Here is a 24,399-nt window from a genome sequence, read left to right as displayed (position 1 = left end):
AAGCGTTCTGCCAAAAACCTAATGGTTCCGATCATCTCATTCGTCCTACCTGACTGCATCTGACCAGTTGCTCTGGACACTTCATCTACAGATAGGGAATGATCTGTGGATCCCTGTCTGTATCATAGAACATAGCTGTAGGAAGGTCAGCTAGGAAAGTTGATAGTGTCTTGCAACACACAGTACTTTGTGGGATGTATAGTTCTTGGCGATAAGGTGGCATATTCTCAGGAAATAGCTTGAGGGTCTGTGAGTAGTTTCCCCTGGACCCTGAATGCTCCTAGACAGTCAGCTACCTTTCTTCTCCTTTTTCAGCCAGTGTGGTAGCTTCCCTAACTTGTTGCCCTTATATCGACTTTTATAGTTGCATTTAGGACATGCCCTAGAAGACCATATCCTGGTTAGTTTTTTTTTTTAACCTCTGTCTCCAGCAGGTCACCCCCACACTATCTCTAGAATTCTTCACAGCAGCTGATGGGCCCAGGACATTAAGCCCTAAAGTAAAAGGCTCCCTTGGACAATTCTAAAGAAGGCACTGGTTCACCAGTAAATTTGAACCTTTAAAAAATCAAAACCACAATTCAGGTCTTAAAATGGTTGTTGGGTGCCAGTGACATTAAGGGCTTTTCCAAAAGTTCATTGGTGACCACTCCAGGGTACACCACAACTAGTTGTTGCCATTCTTAGTGCTACAGTGTTTTCCAATTAATTTACTTAACTTGCCTTTACAACGCTGTAATGGTATCACAGATTGCATATTTGGTGTTGAAATTACTTTAGGTTTACATGCAAGTGCATTTGAATTTTAATTAAACGAAAAGAAGCTGCATGCCAAGGATAAGGGAGCATTTGTACTATTTATGGGTCACAAAACACTGGTTGAAATATCCCACCAGCATTTTTAAGACCAGTAAAGTATTTTAGGAATCAGACTATGTACTAACAGGTCGGATCTTAAAATCACTAATCAGTCTTTTGGAATCCTTCCTGCCTCTTATATATTAATGAGGTAGGTCACAACTTGAAATTCACTATGATTGGAGGACGTCACATGGATGGTGACCTGCTTTGGTCAGCAGTCCACTATTTCTGTTATTGCTTGTTAGTAAAATAAACTAGTTTTTTTATAATACAGCTCATTTTCCATGGAGGACATAGACTTTTTTTTACTAGGAGTTGTCAGTGCTTTCCAGACAACATCACAAAATAAAATGATGGACTTTTCAAACATTTTCACCCCCAGTCACAGATCTGGGTTTAATTCATCATTATTTTGCCTGCCACGCCACCCCAGCTTTCCACACCACAGCTGACTCTACAAACCTTTTTTTTCATTCATAAAGGAGAGGGTAGCTCTTCCCTTTTAGTGAATGCATTACAACCTTCTTTGAGGTGTTGATAAAATATGAATGTTTTTTTTTTTTTTTTTTTTTGCAGCCAGATTTCACAGATTTCATTGATGCATAAGATACCAATTTGGTATTAGGAAGGGACGCATACAACATGTCCCTTCCAGATACAGGACATTAATATTCTGCATGACAAGATCGCCCTAGTTTTATTTTATGTCAAGCCCTTTTGAACAACAAGTGCAGAAAAACCCAGTAATCTTTCCGATATTTGCAATCTTCAAAATAAAATATATATTTAATATAATATAGTAAGTTTCAGCCAGCTCACTTCATCCGTTTGGTCACAGGTTATTCATATCTTGCCTTCACCCCCCCCACATAGGAGGCAGTGGGTTAGCCCAACTTAATTTGTTTCCTTTCTCTGAGTAATGGTATTCTGCCAAATCACAATTTAGTCACCCCCATAGAAAGTAATCCCTTTCAACCCCACGAACTTGTGAGGCAGCTGTATTTGGATTTCTTTTTTTTCTTCCCTTCTTTTCTCCCCTTGTTTTCAACTTTGATGCTTCTACCAGACCCCCGCGACTGCTTCCAGTGTGCTGCATTACATGTGTTCACACTGCCTGCTGCTGCTTTGCCAATGAATGAACTTTCACCCCATCCCCAGACAGCTGCCTGGGCATCTCCTGGCATCAGCGGCCAGCTTGAAATGTTTGCGTCAATCTTTATTAAAAACAAATTCAAAGCTGGCAACCAGTGCATGCACAAAACTATGTATGCACAGCCGCCATTTTTATGTTCCTCTGATAAAGATCTGCAAAAATATATTTTTAATAAAGTCCCAAAGTTAAAAGCCTAGTTACCAATTCCAAACCCACAGGCTCTGCTGTTAGTTGTTAAAAAGATGCCACTAGTTATACAGCTATAGTGGTGAAATGAACTTGGTAAACAAAAAACACCCAAGGAGTCTTACCTTGTAGCAGGCTTCGCATACCAGATGTGATAACTTTGCATCACAGTTCATAATATTTACGGTTTAAATTCGAAACTTATAGCAACCTGTTTTTGTTCTTTTTTTTTTGCGAGCAAAATGATAGCTTTTTTTTGCAGTAGTTGAATGTAGTACAGCAAGAACGAGGATAAAAGCTGGTGTTCAAGTGCTGAGCTCATAACTTAGATCACCCCTGCCATGTTAACACTTCTCATGCTCCTAGCATATACTGTAAATATAGCATAAATCTGGTTCTCATGCTTATAGTGTACTGTACGCCTGCCACATATGTGATTCATGTACAGCATACGCCACATTGATGGCTCAGACTGACTGATCCACCCCTTTAATTGGGGTATAAATTTATAGAGCACTTGGACTGCGCTTTGTATTTTAAGTGGGACAAGTAGGGTAGGCACTCATTGTAGATCTGGAGTTCCCTTCAATCCCTGAAGTCATTCAGTTCCACACACACACAATGCATTCATGATACCAAGGCTGGAAGGAGGCATAGTGCGTCTCGAAGTCTGAAAGTAAGAGCACAGGATGGAGAACTGAAGGGTTGCTAGAAACAAGCAGAATACAAACAACCATTCAAGGAGCAGCCATATGGGATTGAATGATTACAACATGGCATTGCTAAGCGGAGACCAGAACTTCACGATCGCATGCATTATGTTACTGTAGATTTATACAGCGAAGATTTAGCAATCATGGTCTCACAACGCTATCGGGTAGTGCAAGTTCTGGACCAATCCAGTTCATTGATGTCTTAAAGTATGCTGAATATAGGTGCAGGATTTAGTCATCCTATCTCCTCAATACATTAGAACACCCCTTGACGCAATGTTTAACAGTGCCATGTTAGGTGTGAAGAAGAGTATTCATTTCTGTCTGCCATTTTGGAGCATGTACCTGAATGAGGGGTCCATATGCTATATTTGTAGAGGCAGTTGGGGGCAGAATAATGCACAGCATGTACATTCCTTTTAAACCAGGTATTAAACGTGGTATCACAGTTTTAAGTATTACTGCTTACAAAGGATTCCTCAAAACTCACTTTCAGAATAGAATTTCAAGTCGAAAGCCTCAGGCTTAGTGCTGTAACAATGTGCTTTGGCTGTAAACAAAATGGAAAAACCCCTTCACTTGCAGACCACTGTTATGCCGCGTTTCCACTTTTAACCCTAGCATTTTCTTTAAAGTAACATTGCATCAATTGATCTATAATTGGTGTGCCTGAAATGCAGCTATTTGTGCCCGTTGTAGTTATGACCAAAAGGATGGTAGGTCAGGGTGCCTTTCCTGCTGTATATATATGTTCGATGGCATGTGTAACTGCAGATACGCATGCTGTGCATATGTCTGCCATCTAGTGTTGGGCTCGGAGTGTTACAAGTTGTTTTTCTTCGAAGAAGTGTTTTCGAATCACGGGATCGAGTGACTCCTCCTCCTCGGCTCCATTGCGCATGGGCATCGACTCCATGTTAGATTGTTTTCTTTCCGCCATCGGGTTCGGACGTGTTTCCTTTCGCTCTGATAGCTCGAGTCAGAAAAGTTTAAAAACTCTATTTCTCGTCGGTATTGTTTTGATCGCGTCACACCTTCTATCGACACATCGGTACTGTTGGATCAAATATCTTTACTCGCCCGCGCCCAACTCGGGCCTAGTCTGGCCGACCGCGTGGAAGCCTCATGGGCCGGACTCCATTCTGCTTTTGTCCTCGGTGCCACGCTAAATTCCCTTACATGGACCAACATCTCGTCTGTAATGTCTGCCTTCCCCCAGACCATCGGGAATAAAATTGCAAGGCTTGCAGATCCTTCCGATCCAAGAAAACGCACTGAGACAGAAGAGCATGGAGACTCGAAATGGCATCCAAAAGCACCGAACGTCTCGACGTCGAAGAGGAGGAGATCATGCAGACTGCTGTCTCCGTTCAAGGATCCGACTCCGAGCAGGAGTCCGAGGAGGACAGAAGAGTCACGGCAGGACAGCACATGAGTACGCCTGCCTCTGTCCCAGCCAAGCCAAAACATACAGCCTTGGGGGACGCCACTACCGGAAGGCCATGGCTCGACCCGAAAAAAGACCTTCGGTGACCAACCCACAACTTTGGCACCGAAAAAGGCCACTCCTCCCAAGCCATCGGACTCGAGCCGAAGCTCTGTCTCCGACCCGAACAAACATCGCTCTTTCGAGTCGAAATCTCGAAAAACGTTTTCAGAGCTGAGGCCATCCTCAACACCGACTTGTTCCATACCGAAAAAACCAGCGTCGGAGCCGTAAAAGCCTATTTACACTGAGGAGCATGGACTTTCACTAGTACTTAAAGAAAGCCATAAAGCTACTGAGGAGGACTCACAAATAGAGGCAATGGATGAAAGGCAAGCCAGGATTCACTCCCATAAAGAGTCTGGCAGAAGTTTAACCACACCTCCTCCAAAACCAAAGAGGAAATTAGCCTTTCAAGAGGAATTGGACTCTACACAGCCTCCAGCTAAAGTGCCAAGAACAAAGGAGAAACCTCCACCTCCTCAATTTTCTTCTCCTCCTCACTCTCCACATTTACATATCTCTCCCCCTACTAGTTCCTACACCTATGCAGTCACCAGCACACTCCAGACCCCATTCCAGACAACCCGGATTGCTATCCCTCTAAGCCTTCACCACCAGAGGATAGTACGGGCTACACTCAAGTCATAGCTAGGGCGGCATCATTTCACAATGTTGCCATGCATACTGAGCCATTAGAGGATGATTTCCTTTTTAATACACTCTCCTCTACACATGCAACTTATCATTCGCTTCCTGTGCTCCCCGGCATGTTAAAACATGCTGACCAGATAGTCAAGGAGCCATTAAAAGCAAGGATAATTACTCCTAGGGTGAAAAATAAATACAAGCCACCTCCTTCTGATCCTGTCTATATCACCCAACAGTTACCTCCAGACTCGGTAGTCGTAAGCGCAGCAAGATAGAGAGCAAGTTTGCAGCCATCAGGTGATGCACCCCCACCAGACAAAGAGAGTAGGAAGTTTCATGCTGCGAGGAAAAGGGTGGCATCTCAGGCAGCCAACCAGTAGAGAATAGCCAGCTCTCAGGCATTGTTGGCTAGATACGACGGGGCTCACAGGGATGAGATGAAAGACATAATTCAACATCTCCACAAGGAACAGAAAAAAAGGACACAACAGATAGTAGAGGAAAGGCAAGCCATCACCAATATCAGATCAGGTCAGCCCTAGACTCTGCAGACACAGCAGCCAGAACCATCAACACTGCTGTAACCATAAGGAGACATGCATGGCTTAGGTCTTCAGGATTCAAGTCTGAGATACAACAGGCAGTGCTCAATATGCCGTTCAACCAAAAACAACTTTTCGGCCCAGAGGTTGACACGGCAATTGAAAAGATCAAAAAAGATTCAGACATTGCCAAAGGCCATGGGTGCTCTATATACCAAGCAATACAGGGGATCCTTTCGTAAACCCCAATATAGAGGTGGATTTAGAGCCCAAATTGCCGAGGCATCCGCCTCACAGCCAAAGTCGGCCTACCAACCTCAATACCAACGAGGTGGTTTCGAGAGCACTTATAGAGGCCAGTACCCCAGAGGCAGGGGAAAATATCAAACATCAAAACAAGCCTCACAACAAACTAAGCAGTGACTAGTGCCATTCCTTCCCAATTCACACCTCACCTGTGGGGGGAAGACTGCAACAGTTCCACAGCAATTGGCTACACATTACCACAGACAGCTGGATATTATCAATTATCTGCAATGGCTATTGCATAGAATTGACACAAACGCCACCAAATATTCCACCAAAACCACACAATCTGTCCACAGACCTTATCACTCTGTTGCAAGAAGTCAAATCTCTATTACTCAAACGAGCAATAGGAAGCTGTGCCACAAAATCAAATAGGGACGGGAGTTTACTCACTGTATTTCCTCATTCCCAAAAAGGACGGAACCTTAAGGCCAATATTAGATCTCAGAACCCTCAATCTTTACATCCGGTCAGAACACTTTCACATGGAGACACTACAGGATGTTATCCCACTACTTCAAGAACACAATTTCATGGCAACATTAGACCTCAAATATGCGTATTTTCACATACCCACCCATCCAGCGCACAGAAAATATCTCAGGTTTGTCATTCAAGGAAAGCATTATCAGTTCAAAGTGTTACCCTTCTGAATAATAACAGCTCCCAGGGTATTCACAAAATGCCTGGCGGTAGTCGCAGCCTACCTAAGAAGGCAACACATTCATGTCATTCCACATCTGGACGATTGGCTAATAAAATCAGTCACACACAGTGTCAAAACCATGCGCATTATGTCATACAAACCCTGCACACCCTAGGGATTTCCATAAACTACCAAAAGTCACAACTACAACCTGCGCAAATTCAACAGTAGTTAGGGGCGACACTAAATACTCAAAGCGCTGGCAAGCCCAAATCCGCAAAGAATACAAGCATTTCACAATATATTAGCACAAATACAGACAGGCCAACAGTACACTGTCAAATTCGTCATGAAAGTATTGGGCATGATGGCATCCTGTATTGCGATGGTTCCACACACTAGACTAAATATGCAGCCCTTGCAACAGTGCCTTGCACAGCAATGGTCACAGGCACAGGGTCAACTTCAAGATCTAGTGTTGATAGACCACCAAACATACAGGTCCCTTCAGTGGTGGAATTCCACAAACCTAAACAAAGGGCGGCCATTTCAAGACCCTGTGCCTCGGACCATACTTGCAACAGATGCATCAATGATTGGCTGGGGAGCTCATCTCAACAATCATAACATCCTAGGACAATGGGAGGCCGAACACAAACAGCTGCACATAAATCACTTAGAGTTGTTATCTGTCTTCCTAGCACTCAAAGCTTTTCAGCCTCTTCTCACTCACAAGAATATCCTTATCAAAACAGACAACATGACAACAATGTATTACCTAAACAAACAAGGAGGGACACATTCGTCCCAACTCTCCCTCCCGGCCTAAAACAATTGGCAATGGGCAATCCACAACAAAATTCTCCTGGTAGCACAATACATTCCAGGGATACACAACCAATTGGCAGATGTTCTCAGCAGAAATCATTAACAAACACACAAGTGGGCGATTCACCCTCAAGTACTTCAACAATACTTTCAACAATGGGGAACACCAGACATAGATCTGTTCGCCACCAGCGAAAATGCAAAATGCCAAACCTTTGCATCCAGATATCCACATCCCCTATCCAAGGGCAATGCTGTATGGATCAGCTGGTCAGGGATATTTGCTTACGCTTGTCCGCCTCTCCTACTCATTCCATTTCTAGTCAACAAACTGTGTCAAAACACGCTCAATCTGATACTCATAGTGTCAACGTTGGCACGTCAACTGTGGTACACAACACTACTAGACCTGTCAGTAGTACCACACACCAAACTCCCAAACAGACCAGATCTGTTGACACAAAACAAAGGGCAGACCAAGCATCCAAATCCCAACACACTCAATCTAGCGATTGGGCTCCTGAGGTCATAGAATTTGGGTATCTACAACTACCAACTCAATGTATGGAAGTAATTAAGCAAGCAAGAAAACCCACTACCAGGCAGTGCTATGCCAACAAATGGAAAAGATTTGTATATTACTGTCAATCTAAACAAATTACCCCTCTTTCAGCATCAATACAATATATTGTATGCTATTTGCTTCATTTGCAAAAATCAAATTTAGCTTTTTCATCCATAAAAATACATCTCACTGCAATTTCCACATATTTGCAAAATATACAGTACAGCTCTTTATTTAGAGTTCCTGTTATCAAAGCCTTCATGGAAGGGTTAAAACGCATCATCCCACCTAGAACACCTCCAGTGCCTTTGTGGAATCTAAACATAGTGCTCACGCGACTTATGGGCCCACCATTTGAACCTATGCACTCATGTCAGATACAATTCTTGACATGGAAAGTCACCTTCCTAGTCGCAATTAATTCATTGCGAAGAGTTAGTGACATTCGAGCTTTCACAATTCAAAAAACATTCATACAAGTACATAAACATAAAATCGTACTACGAAGTAACCCTAAATTTCTTCCAATAGTAGTATCACATTTTCATATCAATCAAACAGTGGAACTACCAGTCTTCTTTCCACAGCCAGATTCTGTGGCAGAGAGAGCCCTGCATACATTAGATATTAAAAGAGCTTTAATGTATTACATAGATAGAACAAAATCATTCAGAAAAACTAAACAGTTATTCGTGGCCTTCCAGAAACCTTTATACTGGTAACCCCATTTCAAAACAACATTTAGCAAGATGGATAGTAAAATGCATTCAAACATGTTACCTTAAAGCTAAAAGACAACTCTTAGTTGCACCTAAAGCACATTCCACAATGAAAAAAGGGGCTACAGTGGCCTTCTTAGGAAATATACTGGTGGCTGAAATATGTAAAGCAGCTACTTGGTCAACACCACATACATTTACTAAACATTATTGTGTAGATGTTTCAGCAGCGCAGCAAGCCACAGTAGGTCAAGCTGTACTAAGAAAATAATTTCAAACAACTTCAACTCCTACAGGCTAACCATTGCTTTTATGGGAGGAACAACTGCTTTTAGTCTATGCACAGCATGTGTATCTGCAGCTACACATGCCATTGAACGGAAAATGTCACTTACCCAGTGTACATCTGTTCATGGCATGTTCAGCTGCAGATTCACATGCACCCTCACAGCTCCCCGGAAGCCTGTAGCCGTTTAAGTTAAACAAACACTTGTACAAATGTGTATATATATATATATATATATATATTCCATTTGCATGGGCATCTCTTTTCTTTATACTCTATCAATCCTACCTTACCCTCTGCGGGAAAACAGTCTAACATGGAGTCGATGCCCATGCGCAATGGAGCAGAAGAGGAGGAGTCACGCAATCCCGTGACACAAAAACACTTCTTTGAAGAAAAACAACTTGTAACACTCCGAGCCCAACACTAGATGGCAGACGTATGCACAGCATGTGAATCTGCAGCGGAACATGCCATGAACAGATGTACACTGGGTAAGTGACATTTTCAATATATACCCACCTAGTATCTTGTTAAAACATTTTAGGAAACCCTTTCATAACTAAAGTGAGAGCCAAGTATTTATAAAACCTTTATAAGAATTCTGTTAGGTTCACTTATCTAGTTTATTTTATTAGCACATGAGTGGTCCTTCAGGATCAGTGTACCCCTTATGGTTTTGGGACAGTTGCTGACCAGAGTCCGTGGTCGTTTGACTGTATGTGAACGAGGCCTGTATGGTGTTGGTGGGTCTCGTGGAGCTCTCTCCATATGGATCTAATAGTTATCTGACCAATGCCTTGCATCTTACTGCTACATCCAAAGGTGGAGAGAACTGTAGCAGTGACGCGCGATGCTGGAGGTAGCCAAGCCATGTAACCTTCTGTCGTTTCATTTAAGTGTAAGCGCATGAAGTGGTGTGACTTTAGAAACTCTGTTGGTGCACATTAAGAACGTTTGTTAGTCCAGATCTCTTCTGTTCCCAAATTAACTGCCACCACATTGCCATCCCATAGTAAGCTGCATTTTGAGGAAATGTTACACAGACCGTGTTTCCCCTTCAACGTGAATTAAACTGCGTTGGACTTATTCATGGGTTACAGCTTCTGACTAGATTTTTACATGCATGTAACTTAGTGCCTATTTGTCTCCCAGTTGGCAAAATCTTCAGTAGATCTTAAATTATCTGTGTATGGCAGAAGTGAGATGGTGGAATGTACTTTGTTCCAAGGGTGGCGCTATTGGTAGCAAAAGACATCTGTTTTGGTAAGCCTAGTGTACAGTTCAGTAACCCATGCGTCACAACTGTCATTTACAATCACCAGTGAGTGCATGTTTGTTGTCCAGTGAAGAAGTTTTACTTCTACCAATAACAACCCCGGGCAGCCCCCAAGAGATCATGTAGCTGTTTTTTTTATATAACTTTGAACTGATAGCCTATAGAGCTTGTGACTTGCAGCTCTACGTCTTTGTTGTACTGTTGAATACAGAAAATCAGTAATATAAAGAAAAAAATCACACCCCAGCACAGAGAACCAACAGAAAAGTCCACGCATGGTGGGATCTTGCGAACTGAATAAGAGCTGCTACATTTTTCAAGCAGATAAAATAAATATTGATTATTCATCATTGTTATGGATCTTAATAGAATTGGGCATCAGATCGGCAACTCTCTATTATTATTAATCACTCTGTACATAAACCCATCATCCATACTAAAGAAACAAAACATCAGTGTCATCATCACTAGCCTGATGGAACTGAAACTACAGCACAAGAATTGCACAGTTATAGGAGACTTTCATTTTAACCTAGACAAATCTTTGGTTAGGGGTGCTCAGTATCACATGGAAAATATTGTCAGAGATACTACTGCAAACCACAAGTTTACAGCAACACCAATGAAGAACACGTGCTGTCCGTCCTAGAGCTTGCTTTAAACATATGCTTTATCAGTGACCAACCTATTTCACATGCTTATTATACGACCAATTGCTCTGTAGTCTTGAATTACACCTTTGTTTCCTGATCAGTCTTCTCCCAAGTCACAAGCATTTCCATTGTAAACCATTATAAAAGTGATCATTTTCCACAAATACCCTTGCTGATACAAATCCTTACCTGGATACAGTAATAGCTGTAGGTCAAAGTAACAACAAACTATTCAGTAAAATATTATGCTGGAATTCTAAAGCTGAGACACAATATGAATAGTGAAAACAATAAATTTTACCGACCCACTTAATGCCAACAGCAAATAGAATTGTCATTTGGGAAAAGATACAGTTTTCATTAACACATCACAGTGGGGAAGCAGCAATACAAATACATGCTAGCCCCCTAGAAAGCTAATAGATGGTACAACCAAACCTTGAGGCATACTCTTTACCCTTTAATACAAGGAACTAAGAAAATTAACAAATGACCCAGTAAACAAAGTCATTGCACAAACGGGTAAGGAATTATGTAAAGGTTACAAAACTAATTTGAAAAGCCAGAAGGACACAAATAGAAAGGGACTTCTTAGAGCTATACGTTGTCACCACAAGTAATCAATGAAAATGTTGGCAAATTATCAATTTGGAAAGTTAATCCAAAGACGTTAACACAAGGCAGTAATGTTCTGCCTGACGCTTGGACAGAATAAATTTCTAAAGTGTATGGGGATTCCTCAAGCCCTTTAGAAGAGCAGATTGACTTCAAAACAGATGACTTTCCACACACTGAACTAAAGGCCGGAGTTAGTAGGAGACTACATCACAGTCAGTTCAGCAGCTCACAAGGGCCAAACGGAATATCAGCCACACTGTTTAAGCTTGATAAAGAATACTGGATTCAAACTTTACAATGCTTATTTTCTCATTGCTTGACTACTATGACTATTCCAGATTCCCGACACAGCTCAATTCTGCGTCCAGTTTACATAAAGCAGCCATCTTAGATCCAAGATATTACTGACTAATAGCTCTGGTAGACACAGGGGCTACATAGTTTGCAAAGTTGCTGCTGAGAGTCTTTGAGGTTTGGGAAAACAATCATGATTTATTACCCTTAAATCACTTCGTATTTATCCTGTCAGCAAGAACCGCCAATATCCTAGTCAGCTTTGCCATCTTAATTGACAATTCAAAAGCAAAAAAACATCCTTTATGAAACAATTTCATTAGACTTAGTGCAGATTTTGATCATGTGAATAGAAAACTAATCTGGCAAAAACTAGCTCTTTGGAACATCCCGGATCAACAGCTGAGAGCGATAACACTTCTCTACATATCAACCCGGTAAGAGTGAAAATATGAGCAAATGAATCCCTGTCTGCAAAGATCCATAACAGTTCAGATTTGAAGAAAGGTTGTGTATATGAGCTTAGCTTTAGTTCAACTTATACATGGCAGACATGTGCCATCTGCTGGATTCAGCTGAGACTCACCCACCCAAATTGAGCTCTCACCATGTCTACACTTCACTTAATGCAGATGATATTGTGTTGTTAAACCAGAGAGGGTAAGCATACAGAAGCTTTTGCAAGTTTTAGCCCATTTCTGCCAGGGTCATCAAGTAGTAAAAAAAACTACAGTAAAATCATAAGTCATCTTAAATGGCAGATTGATATTATCTGCTCATGACACATGGAAAGAACATCAGTACCAAATGCCACACAATATAAATGCTTAGACGTATTGTTTGAGGCAGTTGGAGGCTGAAGGCAGCATCAATATACATTACAGCTGGAGGTTGCATCATTATGCTTTGCTTTCAAGTCTTTGCTAAAAGCTACAAAAAAAACTTGTCTTTTCTAATCCAAAGAGTTGTGGAAGCCAGATTGATTTCCACAATGACATATGATGGCAAAACAATTCTCTGAATTCTCAGCCAAACAACTAAACTCCTTCAAAACTCCTCACAAGCATTAATAAGGTTTGAATTTGGCTGTGCGGACCAACAACAAGGTATGAAAAATCCCTCCTGAAGTACTGTTACTCATTAAAAGCAGCAGAAGGTCAAACAATGAACGCTTATAGTGGGACAGAAATCACTGGAGATCAAGGTACTTATATTTACTCTTGGAACAGCTACTTTTATTCTGCAGTGGAATCACCACATATGAAAGTTCTGTGAGGAAGAAACCCCTATTATATGCTGGATTTAGAAGAACCATAAATAGAAATTTGAATGATCTGACACTACAAAAAGGCAAACTGGTCTATAGAAGCAGATTCATGCTAGGCTCACTATTAATAACTACAAACTGAGGCTATACAAATACCTAGAACACACCTATTAAGCTTGCTACGGCTAAACTTACTGCAGTTGCGTTTTGGGTGTAATTAAACTTTGGGATTTTCCCTTTCCTGGATTTCTTAGCAGAGTACAAAAGAATGCACATAGTCTGCACCTGCCCAGTGCTGATAGGAGAACACAGATATTGGCCATGAACTCTATTCAATCTGCATAACATTTGCAATTGCCATCACACAATTAATTTTCTGTCTTGGTGTTGAGCCACCCTCAGCTTGTGACCAGGTTCATTAAAAACTTGCAGAGTGTGGAACAGCTTGTAACCAATCCAAATTAGCAGTCCCCTCTGACTCGCAAACATGCTATACAACATCAGATTACCAAGCACACAACACTCTGATCTCAATTTCCTAAATAAGCAAATAGGTGTGCGGGGTGGCCTGCAAGATTCACAAAAAGAACAACACCCACTGCATAAAGCTTCTTATTTATCATCTGATCAGAACTAGATCAAACGCCAGGCCCTGCTATACAAGCATTGCTTAATATGCTGCTGCCTGGGCATATGACTACTTTGAAAGTGCCTTTTTAATGTTATTGAACAATAGTCTTTTAGGTTCGAGCGCATAAAGCGTTCTGTCCCTGTTGTTATCTCTCTACGGGCTTGTAACCACGCCTGTCACTTTGGTTGGTTTGTTGGCTTGCCTTTTAAGATTCGCTTGATTTGATTAGTGAGGGGCATGCATTATTCATGCCTTTTCCCATGTTTAGCCCTCCTCCAGTGCTCCAGGCAACTACTGAAAACATAGGAGGCTCCATGTTTTCTGTATGGCTTCTGGACTAATTTTTCTCTTTGTTTCGTAAGCAGTGCGATCCCGGTGGGCAATAGTCGTGCGCCTTGCATGACATCAATCCTGTTACATTGATAATTGAGCTTTTGCCTGTTACATGGATAATTGCACCTTTGCTGATAGGTTTCACTGCAAGATAACTTCTGTTTCCTTTTGTGTATTTGCTTAGCGCTCATGGCGGCCCTCAGCTTGCTTATTTGAAACTGTTTATCTTTTCATTTTCAGTTTATGTGGCAAGAAAAGTCCGGTTAGGAGTTTACAACGCTAATAGCTCTAACTCGAGGAAACGAGATACCCATTGCATTGCAAATACTTGTTTTAGCTTGGAAGTAATGCACATATTCCCTGTATTCTTGCAAAAGGATTTACCTAGCTTACTAAGGATTAATGAATACATCACACACATTTAAACTAAACTGTGGCCCAGCTCCTAGTATTATACAATATGCTGTTATCTGGCAGCCTGTGGAACTCTAAGTGAAACCCACATTTCTTGACTATTGTACTTTCTTTATGCAGATAATTTTAATGTTAACTTGGCTATTATTGTTATGCTAAATTAAGCCTTTTTCTTTTATCTCTGAAGTGTAATCATCTTTTACTGCACTAATTTAGTTCTTTAGTGACCTAAAATATAATAATAATTAAATAAGGGTTTTTGTGGGCAGCTTTTTAAATTTAGGTCTTGGCGATAGTCCCTACTCATGTCTGACCTCCAAAATATGAACAAAATATTTTTCTTTCCGGCCTTGTCACAGAACCCTTTGAGTTATCAGAGCTAAAACTGCTACTTGATGTTTTTTAATTTATGGACAGTTGACTCATAATTGTGAAGACTATCATGTTTGCTCCTTCTCAGATATTTTGTTCACGTCTCCCCAAAATAAGTTTCATAGTTTCATCAGCTACTAATTCTATGACCACACACATGTTCTGCCACCGCAAACGACGACTCGCAGGCAGGAGCAGGTAATATTTAACCCTTTATGGTGGATTTCAAGCTTGGTACAGAACCTCTATGTGAAACTAGGATTCTATCCGAGACGCAAAGCTCTTTACCCTAAAACATTTAACCATATGTTTGATGGCATGTGCGGCTGTAGTTACACATGTTCTGCATACTTCTGCCATCTAGTGTGGGGTCTGGTAGATTGTAAGTTGTTTTTCTTTGAAACGTCTTTAAAGTCACAAGTTATAGTGACTCCTCTTGCTGGTAATGCGCATGGGCATCGACTCCATTGTTAGATTGTTTTCTTCTTCCGTCGGGTCTGGTTGTGATTTCACTGAGCTCCAGATAAAGACCCTCTTTTAGGACTCTTCCATTACGGAAACCTCCAATACCGTCAGTTTTGTCTTTCAAGTGCATTTTTTCTCATCTCCTGCTTTCTGGGGCTCAAGAAACTACCCATTGGATCTGCATGCTTCGATAGAGGCCTTTTGGGCTGCACCCTTCGAGCCGCCATATTTCTCAATTCCAACTCCACAACTACGAAATTCTGATGGAATGGACTCCTTTCCGTTTCTGTCCTAAGTGCCATGCACATTTCCGTGGACTGACCCAACAACCAGGTCTGCAACCTCTGCTTGTCACTAAAACATAGAGAGGACTGCAAGGCCTTGCCAGTCTTTCCGATTGAAGAACACCCTGTGAGATTGGAGAGCCTGTCCTTGCCCAATGCATCAGCAGGAGATCCGGGACACCTCAGATATTTGTGGACTCCAAAACACAATGTCCATACCGGAGCAGGACCAGGAGCTTCAAAAGGCCTCAGCTCCCAAGGACACAATCCTCAAGAAGCGACAGCTTCCTCTGGGTTAACCAACCGTGAGTAAAAGCCCCCCCTGCTTAGACCAAACAGTCCTCTACCACAGAAGCAAAGGCTACCGGGGCCTCCACTGCTTTGGGCCATGTCAGGCATCGAAAAACTTATTAGGATGCCCGCTACCGAGTTCACCTCTGAAAAGCAAGCCTAAGCCTTTCTCTTTGATACTGAGCTGAACGCCCCCAGCCTCTGTACCAAAAGCTTTTGCATCCCACTCTGCACTAGCTGCTTCAGCACTGAAGAAATTGCTGCCTGCCTCAGCACCTACAGTTTCGGGATCAAAACTCAAAAGCACTTTGGGCCGAAAAGACTACAAACAACCACAGCTTTGGAGCTGGCTACTTCCCTTGAGCCTGACCTACACAAAATGAAGCAACAGCTCCATGCCAAGTAGACTCCGTTTCATATTCAACACCAAACAGGACATGTCTTGGTTAAAGCTGTTGTTACCACACCTTCTAGATAGCAGCTTACCTTTGAAGAGGCTACTGACACCCCAGCACCTTGTAAAACGCAAAAGAGTGGATTGAAACTCAACTGATACACACCCACCTCTGTCTACATCTCCACCACCACCTACTCCCTCATCTCCTCCCTCTCAAAGTGGCCCTCTTGACATTACACCACAGGGCTCCCCTCACTCTTTTCATGACACTCATAATTCAGAAGATGATGATGATGTGCCTTTTCTCACAGAAACAGATGCTTGGTCTCAGTATGATGTTGATCCATATGTAGACACTGACCCTGGTGTTTTTCCAGCTAGACCATCCCCATCGTACAATACTACTTCCTTTTAGGAACTCATTGGGAGGGCAGCCACGTACCATATGATGCCCTTAGACAAAGAACCAATTGGGGATGATTTCTATTTGAAACCCAACTTCTCATAGAGTTACACAATATCTTCCCATGCTTAAAGGCATGGTGAGGCATCCAGAAGATATTTTTAAGGATCCTGCTAGGACACGCATAATCAGTTCACGTGTAAAAAAAAAAAAAAAAGTATAAAGCTTCCCCTCTGATCCAGTTTTTATTAAAGGTCAGATACCTGCAGATTCGCTGGTGGTCTTTAACACCAGAACGAGTCAATTCTCAAGCAGCTACTGATGCTTCACCTCCTGACAAGGAGAGTAAGCTCAGTGACGCCTCTGGCAAGCATGTCTCAAGCAGCCAACCGTTGGTGCATCACCAATACGCAAGAACTGCTTGTTAGATATGATCATGCCCACTGGGACGAAAGGGAGGAGCTTCTCCAGTACCTCCAAGAAGGGCACAGAAAATAAGGACAGGACATTGTTGGTGAAGGACAGCTGATTTCTAACAGTTCCATCCACTGTGCCTTTCACTTGGTGGACACAGCCACAAGAGGCATAAATAGTAGTGTCCTCGTACGCCAGCATGCATGACTATGCATTTCTGGATTTAAACAGGAGATACCACAAACAATCTTAAATGTACCCTTTGATAAAGAGCACCTTTTGGGGCCTCAGGTCGATCAGGCACTCGAAAAAATGAAAAAAGGGTAATGCAGTGGCCAAGTCGATGGGAGCTCTCCAAATCCCTGCTTAACGTGGGGCCTTTCGTAAGCCACAGTATAAAACAGCCTCCTAAACATCAGTCCCAGAAACATCATTGTCTTACCACAAAGGCCAATCTCATTCATCCTCCCATACAGAATTTTATAAGGAAACAATAACCAAGGTCGAGGTGGTAACACCCTCTCCTAGAGGCTGTTCCACCGCCCTTAAGCTGTGACTCCTTTCACCTTCCCTCTGACTACACAACACCTGTCGGAGGACGTCTTCAGCTATTTTTCCATCACTGGCAAAATATCACAACAGACCAATGAGTGTTGGATATTATTCAACATGTTTACTGTCTGGAGCTCAGTTCCACACCTCCAAACATCCCCCCTTGCACTCAGAAACTTTCAGTAGAACATATGATTCTGCTCAAAGAGGAAGTGCAGGCCCTACTAGCCAAAGGAGTGATAGAACCAGTCTCTCCGCATCATCAAGGTAAAGGGGTATGTTCACTATAATTCCTGATACCCCCCCAAAAAAGAAGGCTCCTTAAGACCTAGAACTCAGTCCTCTAAATCATTACATCCTAGCAGAACGTTTTCACATGGTCACACTTCAAGACGTGTTTCCTCTGCTTCAACAAGCCGACTTTCTCTCCGAACTGGAATTAAAGTAAGCCTGTTTTCAAATTCCTAAACATCAGGCACATCGCAAATACCTCAGATTTGTTATAGCAGGACAACATTACCAATTCCATGTACTCCCCTGCAGGGTCACAATACCCCTGAGAGTGTTCACAAAATGCCTAGCAGTTGTTGCAGCTCACTTGTGCAGGCAAAAAATTAACGTCTTCCCATATCTATGTGACTGGCTCATCCAAGCCAGTAACCTCACAAAATGTTTGCATCATACTCAGGTCACCATAGACTTGCTTCATCAGCTAACTTTAACCATCAATTTCCAAAAACCACACCAGAATCTACTTTAGATAAAACCCTTTCTAGATGCCATTCTGAACACACAGTGGAGACTAGCTTACCCAAATGCAGCAAGGATACACAATTTTGAGAGACAACTCTCATTTTCATCACCGCATCCCCCTTCACAGTAAAATGTGTCATGAGGCTTCTAGGTATGGTGGTCCTTTGCATTGCCATTGTGCCACATTCCCGAATTCACATGCGCCTGTTACAGGAATATTTCTCACGCCAGTGGTCTCAGGCATAGGGTTGTCCAAAGGATCTAGTGTTTGTAGACAGCCACACCTAACACTGTCTGCAGTGGTGGAACAAAAACAATATTTTGAAGGGGTAGCCTTTCTTAGATCCTGTTCCACAGATAATTTTGACAATGGACCCCACTCAGGGTGGGGTGCTCACCACCAGGATCTAACAGTCCAGGGCCTCTGGGATCACACACATCAAACTTTGCACCTCAGTTAGCTGGGGCTTCTAGCTGTTCACCTAGTGTTCAAAGCGATCATTGTTCACCTCATCAACAAGGTAGTTCTCATATGCACAGACATGACAACCATGTATTATGTACAAAAGGGGGGACACACTCTGCAGTTGTCTAGTCTGTCACAGACAATTTGGCACTCGGCCGTTTGTCACAACATTTACCTGTTAGCAGAACACCTCCCAGGAACCTACTATTTTTTTTTTCCGACCTCCTCAGCAGGGTGCAGCAACAAGTCCACAAGTAGGTTTCCAAACAAAGATCCATTTGCAACAAAAGAAAATGCAAAAAGCCCCTTCTTTACCTCCAGATTCCTATATCCTCAGTCCAAGGGCAATGCTCTATGGATGCACTGGTCAGGGATATTTTTCTACGCTTTCCCACCTCTCCCTCTCCTTCTGTATCTGGTTCGGAAACTCCGGCAAACATCCCTCACATTGATACTATTGGCTCCCACATGGGCCAGACAACCATGGTTCACCACTGTGCTAGAACTGTCTGTGGTTCCTCATTAGATAGCTTCCCCTTGATCAGGACTTTCTCACTCAGGCCCATCGTCAAATCAGGCACCCAAATCCCAGGGAATTGAATCTTGCAGTTTGGCTCCTGAAGTCAGAGTTTGGATATCTAAATCTACCTAAAGAAAGCATGGCATGTAAACCTACTACTAGAGCATGCTATGCAGCAAAGTGAAAATGCTCTGTCTGCTACTACATGTTCAAACAGTGGAATCCCCTTCAAAGTTTCGGTGCAAAATAGTCTTTTATAGCTTCTGCATTTGCTTAAAGCAAACTTAGCATACATTTCAATAGTTATATTTGGTAGCCATAGCCCAGTCATTAAAGTTTTTATGGAAGAGCTTAGGAGTGATTCCGCCAAGCTTACCTACAGTACCTTCTTCAAACCTTGATGTTGTCCTCACTAGACTCATTGACCCACCTTTCAAACCTCTTCACTTGCCCGTTACAATTTGTCTTGGAAAGCGGCTTTTTTAGTTGCAATCACTTCCCTTTTCCAAATACATAAGGATAAAGTAGTTCTTCGCCACCAATCCAAACTTTTTACCAAAGGTAATATCTCAATTTCATCTAACTCAAATGATTGAATTGACAGTCTTCTTTCCTCGCCCTGATTGTGTTGCTGGAAGAGCCCCTCCACAGGTTAGTTGTGAAAAGAGTGCTTATGTACTACATTGATAGAACTAAAACATCTAGAAAACAAAACTTTTTGTTGCCTTCTCTCCACTACAAAGGCAATCCTATTTCTAAATCCAGTATAGCAAGAAGGATTGCCAAGTGTATCCAAACTTGTTATGCTAGAGCCAAAATACCCCTACCCATTCCTCCTACAGCTCCCTCCACTCGTAAAAAGGTAACAATCCCATAGCTGACATATGTAAGGCAGCTACATGGGCTATACAAACACTTTCACTAAACATTGTGTGGATGTTAAAGCACACCAACATGGCAATGTAAGTCAGGCAGTGCTACGTACACTTTTCCAGAACACTAACACCCAAAGGTTAGCCACCGCTTTGGAGAGGCACTGCTTTACAGTCTATGTAGAGCATGTGTATCTACAGTCACACATGCCATCAAAGAGAAAATGTTACTTACCGAGTGAGCATCCGTTTGTTGCATGTGGTGCTGTAGATTCACATGCACTCACTCGCCTCCCCGAAACCTTGTGGCCGTTAGTCTTTTCCACAAATTCACATGCATGGACAGTTCAATCCTATTACCTTTACATTACACTCCATTCTCACCCGCCTGCGGGAAAACAATCTAATAATGGAGTTGTTATCCACATGCATTACCAGCAAGAGGAGAAGTCACTACACCTCGTGACTTAACGAACTAAAACAACTGGCAACCTTTCGGACCCATCACTAGATGGCAGAGGTCTGCAGAGCATGTGAATCTACAGAACTGCATGCCACAAACAGATGCTTGCTCGGTAAGTAACATTTTTCTTTTAAGCCTACTTTGTTCTTATACATTACCCAGTTTTTCTCCTTTACTTTTCATGCCAGTTTTTCCTGAGGAATGTAAATATGTTAAAAGGGTTGTGGTGCACAATGTTCTGTTTTGGTGCAGATGTAAACTTTTAGCCTAAAATGTTCTGACATTGCTTTTTTTATTCTAGGATGGTAAAGTGAATGGAGTAACAGATTGCACGAGGATTCTCGGATACACGTTTCTGCACCCAAGTGTTGTGCCTCGACCTCACATCCAGTCAGTTACTTTGACGCCACAAGACGAGTTCTTCATTCTCGGTAGCAAGGGACTGTGGGACAGCATGAGCAGCGAGGAGGCAATAGAAACAGTCAGGAACGTACCTGATGCATTGGCAGCAGCAAAAAAACTCTGCACATTGGCACAGAGCTATGGTTGTAACGACAGCATCAGTGCTGTGGTGGTCCAACTGAACGTAACTGAGGACTGTTTCTGCTGCTGCGAGCTGAATGGACTGCCGCCTCCCAGCCCTGGGGTCTTTCCCTCTGTTAATGTGGTCATTAAGGACCGGCCCCCAGACACTCTAGGCATGCCCTCTTCCAGCAGTGGCATAGCTTCAGAGATCAGCAGTGAGATTTCAACTTCGGAGATGAGTAGTGAAGTAGGATCCACGGCCTCAGATGAGCCACCTCAGGTAGCCATGAACGATCACAGCCCAGCATATCCCAGTGAGCAACGCTGCATGCTTCACCCAGTCTGCCTTTCCAACTCTTTCCAGAGGCAGCTGTCCAGCGCAACATTTTCCAGTGCCTTTTCGGACAATGGTTTGGATAGTGAAGACGAGGAGCCCATAGAAGGTGTGTTTACCAATGGCAGCCAGGTTGAGGTGGCAGTAGATATCCACTGCTCACGGACAAAAGACAAACACCTTCCTCAATCGCCTGCAGAAATTATTGATGAAGGCATCGATGTTCGTGCCAATGAAGATGAAATGGGTTTCTCAAGGAGGTCTGATTACTCTACGACTGGCACCATTGGACGCCGACGTGGCAATGGCTCTGTGGCACCACCAGAGAAGAGCCATAACCTAATTGAAATAGCTGGAGATGCACCTCTTCGTAAGACTGGTGGATATTTTGCAGCCCCAGCTCAGCCGGATCCAGATGACCAATTAATTATTCCACCAGAGCTTGAAGAAGAAGTCAAAGAGATCATGAAACAGCACCAAGAACAACAGCAGCAACAACCACAGCAACAACCACAGCAACAGCCACAGCAACAGCCACAGCAGTTACACAGACAATATCAGGTGGACCATCTACCAGACTATTATGATACTCCACTATGACCCAGCCAGCTTACTTTTGAAAGGGAACAACGGACCCTATATACTAAAAACAGGCCGTTTAAAGGAAAATAATTTCCTCAGCGTGCTTGGGATCTCCTCCAGGAAACCTTCACGGGTAGCTGCAGGTTCTCCTTTTACGTTGATTTTAATAATTACCAGAGTATCTTTCTAGCAATGCTCTAATCAGTGCGATTTTAATAAATTAGTTTCAATGTTTCCCTTAACATATCATGTGAAAAAAAGCTAAGAAAAATGTTTAATATATTACAGAGGAACAGATCTGATTTCAATGTTATTTTGTTTTAAGTGACTATTTGAGAACAAAGCAGTGCAGCGGTGCTCGATTTTTAAGTCCTGTTGTAATACAATATTTGTTTGGGTGATGGGGGGGCGAAAGTTTTATTTTTTTGGATCTTGAAAGTAATAGATATGTAGAATAAAGACTAACTCCTAGGAGTTGCATACTCTTTGAAGTGGCTTAAAGTCACTGATGTTCACTAATTTTCTCTGAGAGAACATTTGATTGGGACGTTACTACTGTGTAAATAGTTCAGTGTTGTATAGTGTTGCTTAAAATATTTCGTAGTCTCAGCAGGACAGAACCAGATTTTTTTCTACAAGAAATGTCAGCCTTTCAGACCCCAGTCTTCTTATACCAAGAGGGTGGAGTGGGTGAATGCTATACCTGTCACAAAGGTATCTCACGAACAAAAAGAATCTTACCAGCCAGACGTGGTTTTCTCCAAGAATATGTGTATTCTTTAGTGCTACCACAAACCAGCATGATTGTATAAAACTCCGTTAGACTATTTACTTACCGAAAGCTATATTGAAGCCGAATGCACAAAATGAACAACGTCAGTTTTGTTACAATAAATCTATAAATTTACAAATAACGAACTTGCCTCATCAGTTATGTTGATGGTTCTGCAGTGTATGGTTGTGTGTCCGTGCCCTCATCTGAACTTTATTACCATGAAGACATGGAACATCAGTCATGTTGAACATGATCACCAAGGCCTGTCCTGTCTTCCCTGTTTTATTAGAGTTCATAAGAGGACTATGCTAGTCATATTCTGGAAGCTGTTGAAACAGGATTTGAAACCGCTCCAACGCGCTGTATTCAGTCTTGCATTATCAGAAAGTCTCCCACTTTTATAAAATGACCACTTTCATGCTGCTAAACGTCACACAACTGAAGTATGTGTTTCAGGCTACAACTTTCTTAAAAGAGAATATTGATAGCCAGGAATGGTAAACATGCCCTGTAGCCAGTGGTAGCGGAGCACATTGAAAATCGGTTTCAGTGTTCTTGATTTACAAAACGGGAGTTGATGTGCTGATGGTGGACTCCCTTCATCTCAGGAACACAAATCCAAAGAGCTCTTAGGAGAGGTATTTAATAGATTATTCTTTAAGGATTGTGGAGATGCAAATTAAATTATTTTTCTAAGAAGTAAAATGGCCATCACTGCTACCTTCACCCCGTGATTACAAATTGGGTTTCCAGTTTTCTCAACGTGTATTTTGCTTTTTATAGCATAATGCACCTGGTGAGTTGTCACCCATGTACCAGTACTAAAGCTTTGTCTGCTTTGATATGGCTTAGTAGCTAAATAGTCCAAGATATATGACTTCAGATGCCAGCACTGCCTTGAACTAACTGTGTGATCCTGGGAAACAATGTATCTCTCAGGGCTTTGGTTTCTGTCTGCCAGCAATTGGAGGGCAAAGAGGTGATTTAATGCACGTTTGAGGCAATTGAACATAAATGCCTTCATACTGCAGTGAGTGAGCAATCCAGGCGCAATGTAGGGGCCTGGTGGTGTTTCCTCCACCAACACGTTTTAAGAGACATGGGGGGGGCAAATGTTTTTTCTAAGTACATTGGTAATCCCCCTACGTTTTACGGATGGATCTGAAGGAAACTCCTAGTTCTTTATTGCTTGCCATGGAATTCAGAAGCATTATTCTTGTGTATCAGCATCTTATTAGCTCATAAAACAGATGTGCCACTAAGTGGCAGATATCATTGTAAAATAGTAATAAACCTGGTGATGTTGTTGTCTGCCAGTCAGCGCTGTATGTTAAGTGTGCTGCAGTAGAAAGCCAGATTGCTTCCAGTATAGGTTGCTTGAATATTTCAGGATGCTGCTATTCTAATTCTCAAATGGGCCAAACAACCCACCTGAATCAAACGGGTGCTGACCAATTAAGATAGGACTGTTCAGTGTATCATGGAGTTTGCAGGGTT

The 24,399-nt window shown here is 42.3% G+C and overlaps 1 protein-coding gene across 4 annotated transcripts in view; it reads left to right on the top strand.

Moving 5' to 3' along the window:
- Positions 1–23,041, top strand: part of PHLPP1 (PH domain and leucine rich repeat protein phosphatase 1) — a 604,801-nt gene extending 581,760 nt beyond the window's left edge. For all 4 annotated transcript variants that reach the window (XM_069219488.1, XM_069219487.1, XM_069219486.1 and 1 more), the window contains exon 17: positions 20,988–23,041. In XM_069219488.1, the coding sequence (XP_069075589.1) occupies positions 20,988–22,145 (1,158 nt within the window). In that variant the 3' untranslated portion in view covers positions 22,146–23,041. The remainder of the gene's footprint in view (positions 1–20,987) is intronic.
- Positions 23,042–24,399: the final 1,358 nt, after the last annotated feature.

Source organism: Pleurodeles waltl, chromosome 2_2 (genome assembly GCF_031143425.1).
Source record: "Pleurodeles waltl isolate 20211129_DDA chromosome 2_2, aPleWal1.hap1.20221129, whole genome shotgun sequence".
Taxonomy (NCBI): domain Eukaryota; kingdom Metazoa; phylum Chordata; class Amphibia; order Caudata; family Salamandridae; genus Pleurodeles; species Pleurodeles waltl.
This window is presented reverse-complemented; position numbering and strand designations above follow the sequence as displayed.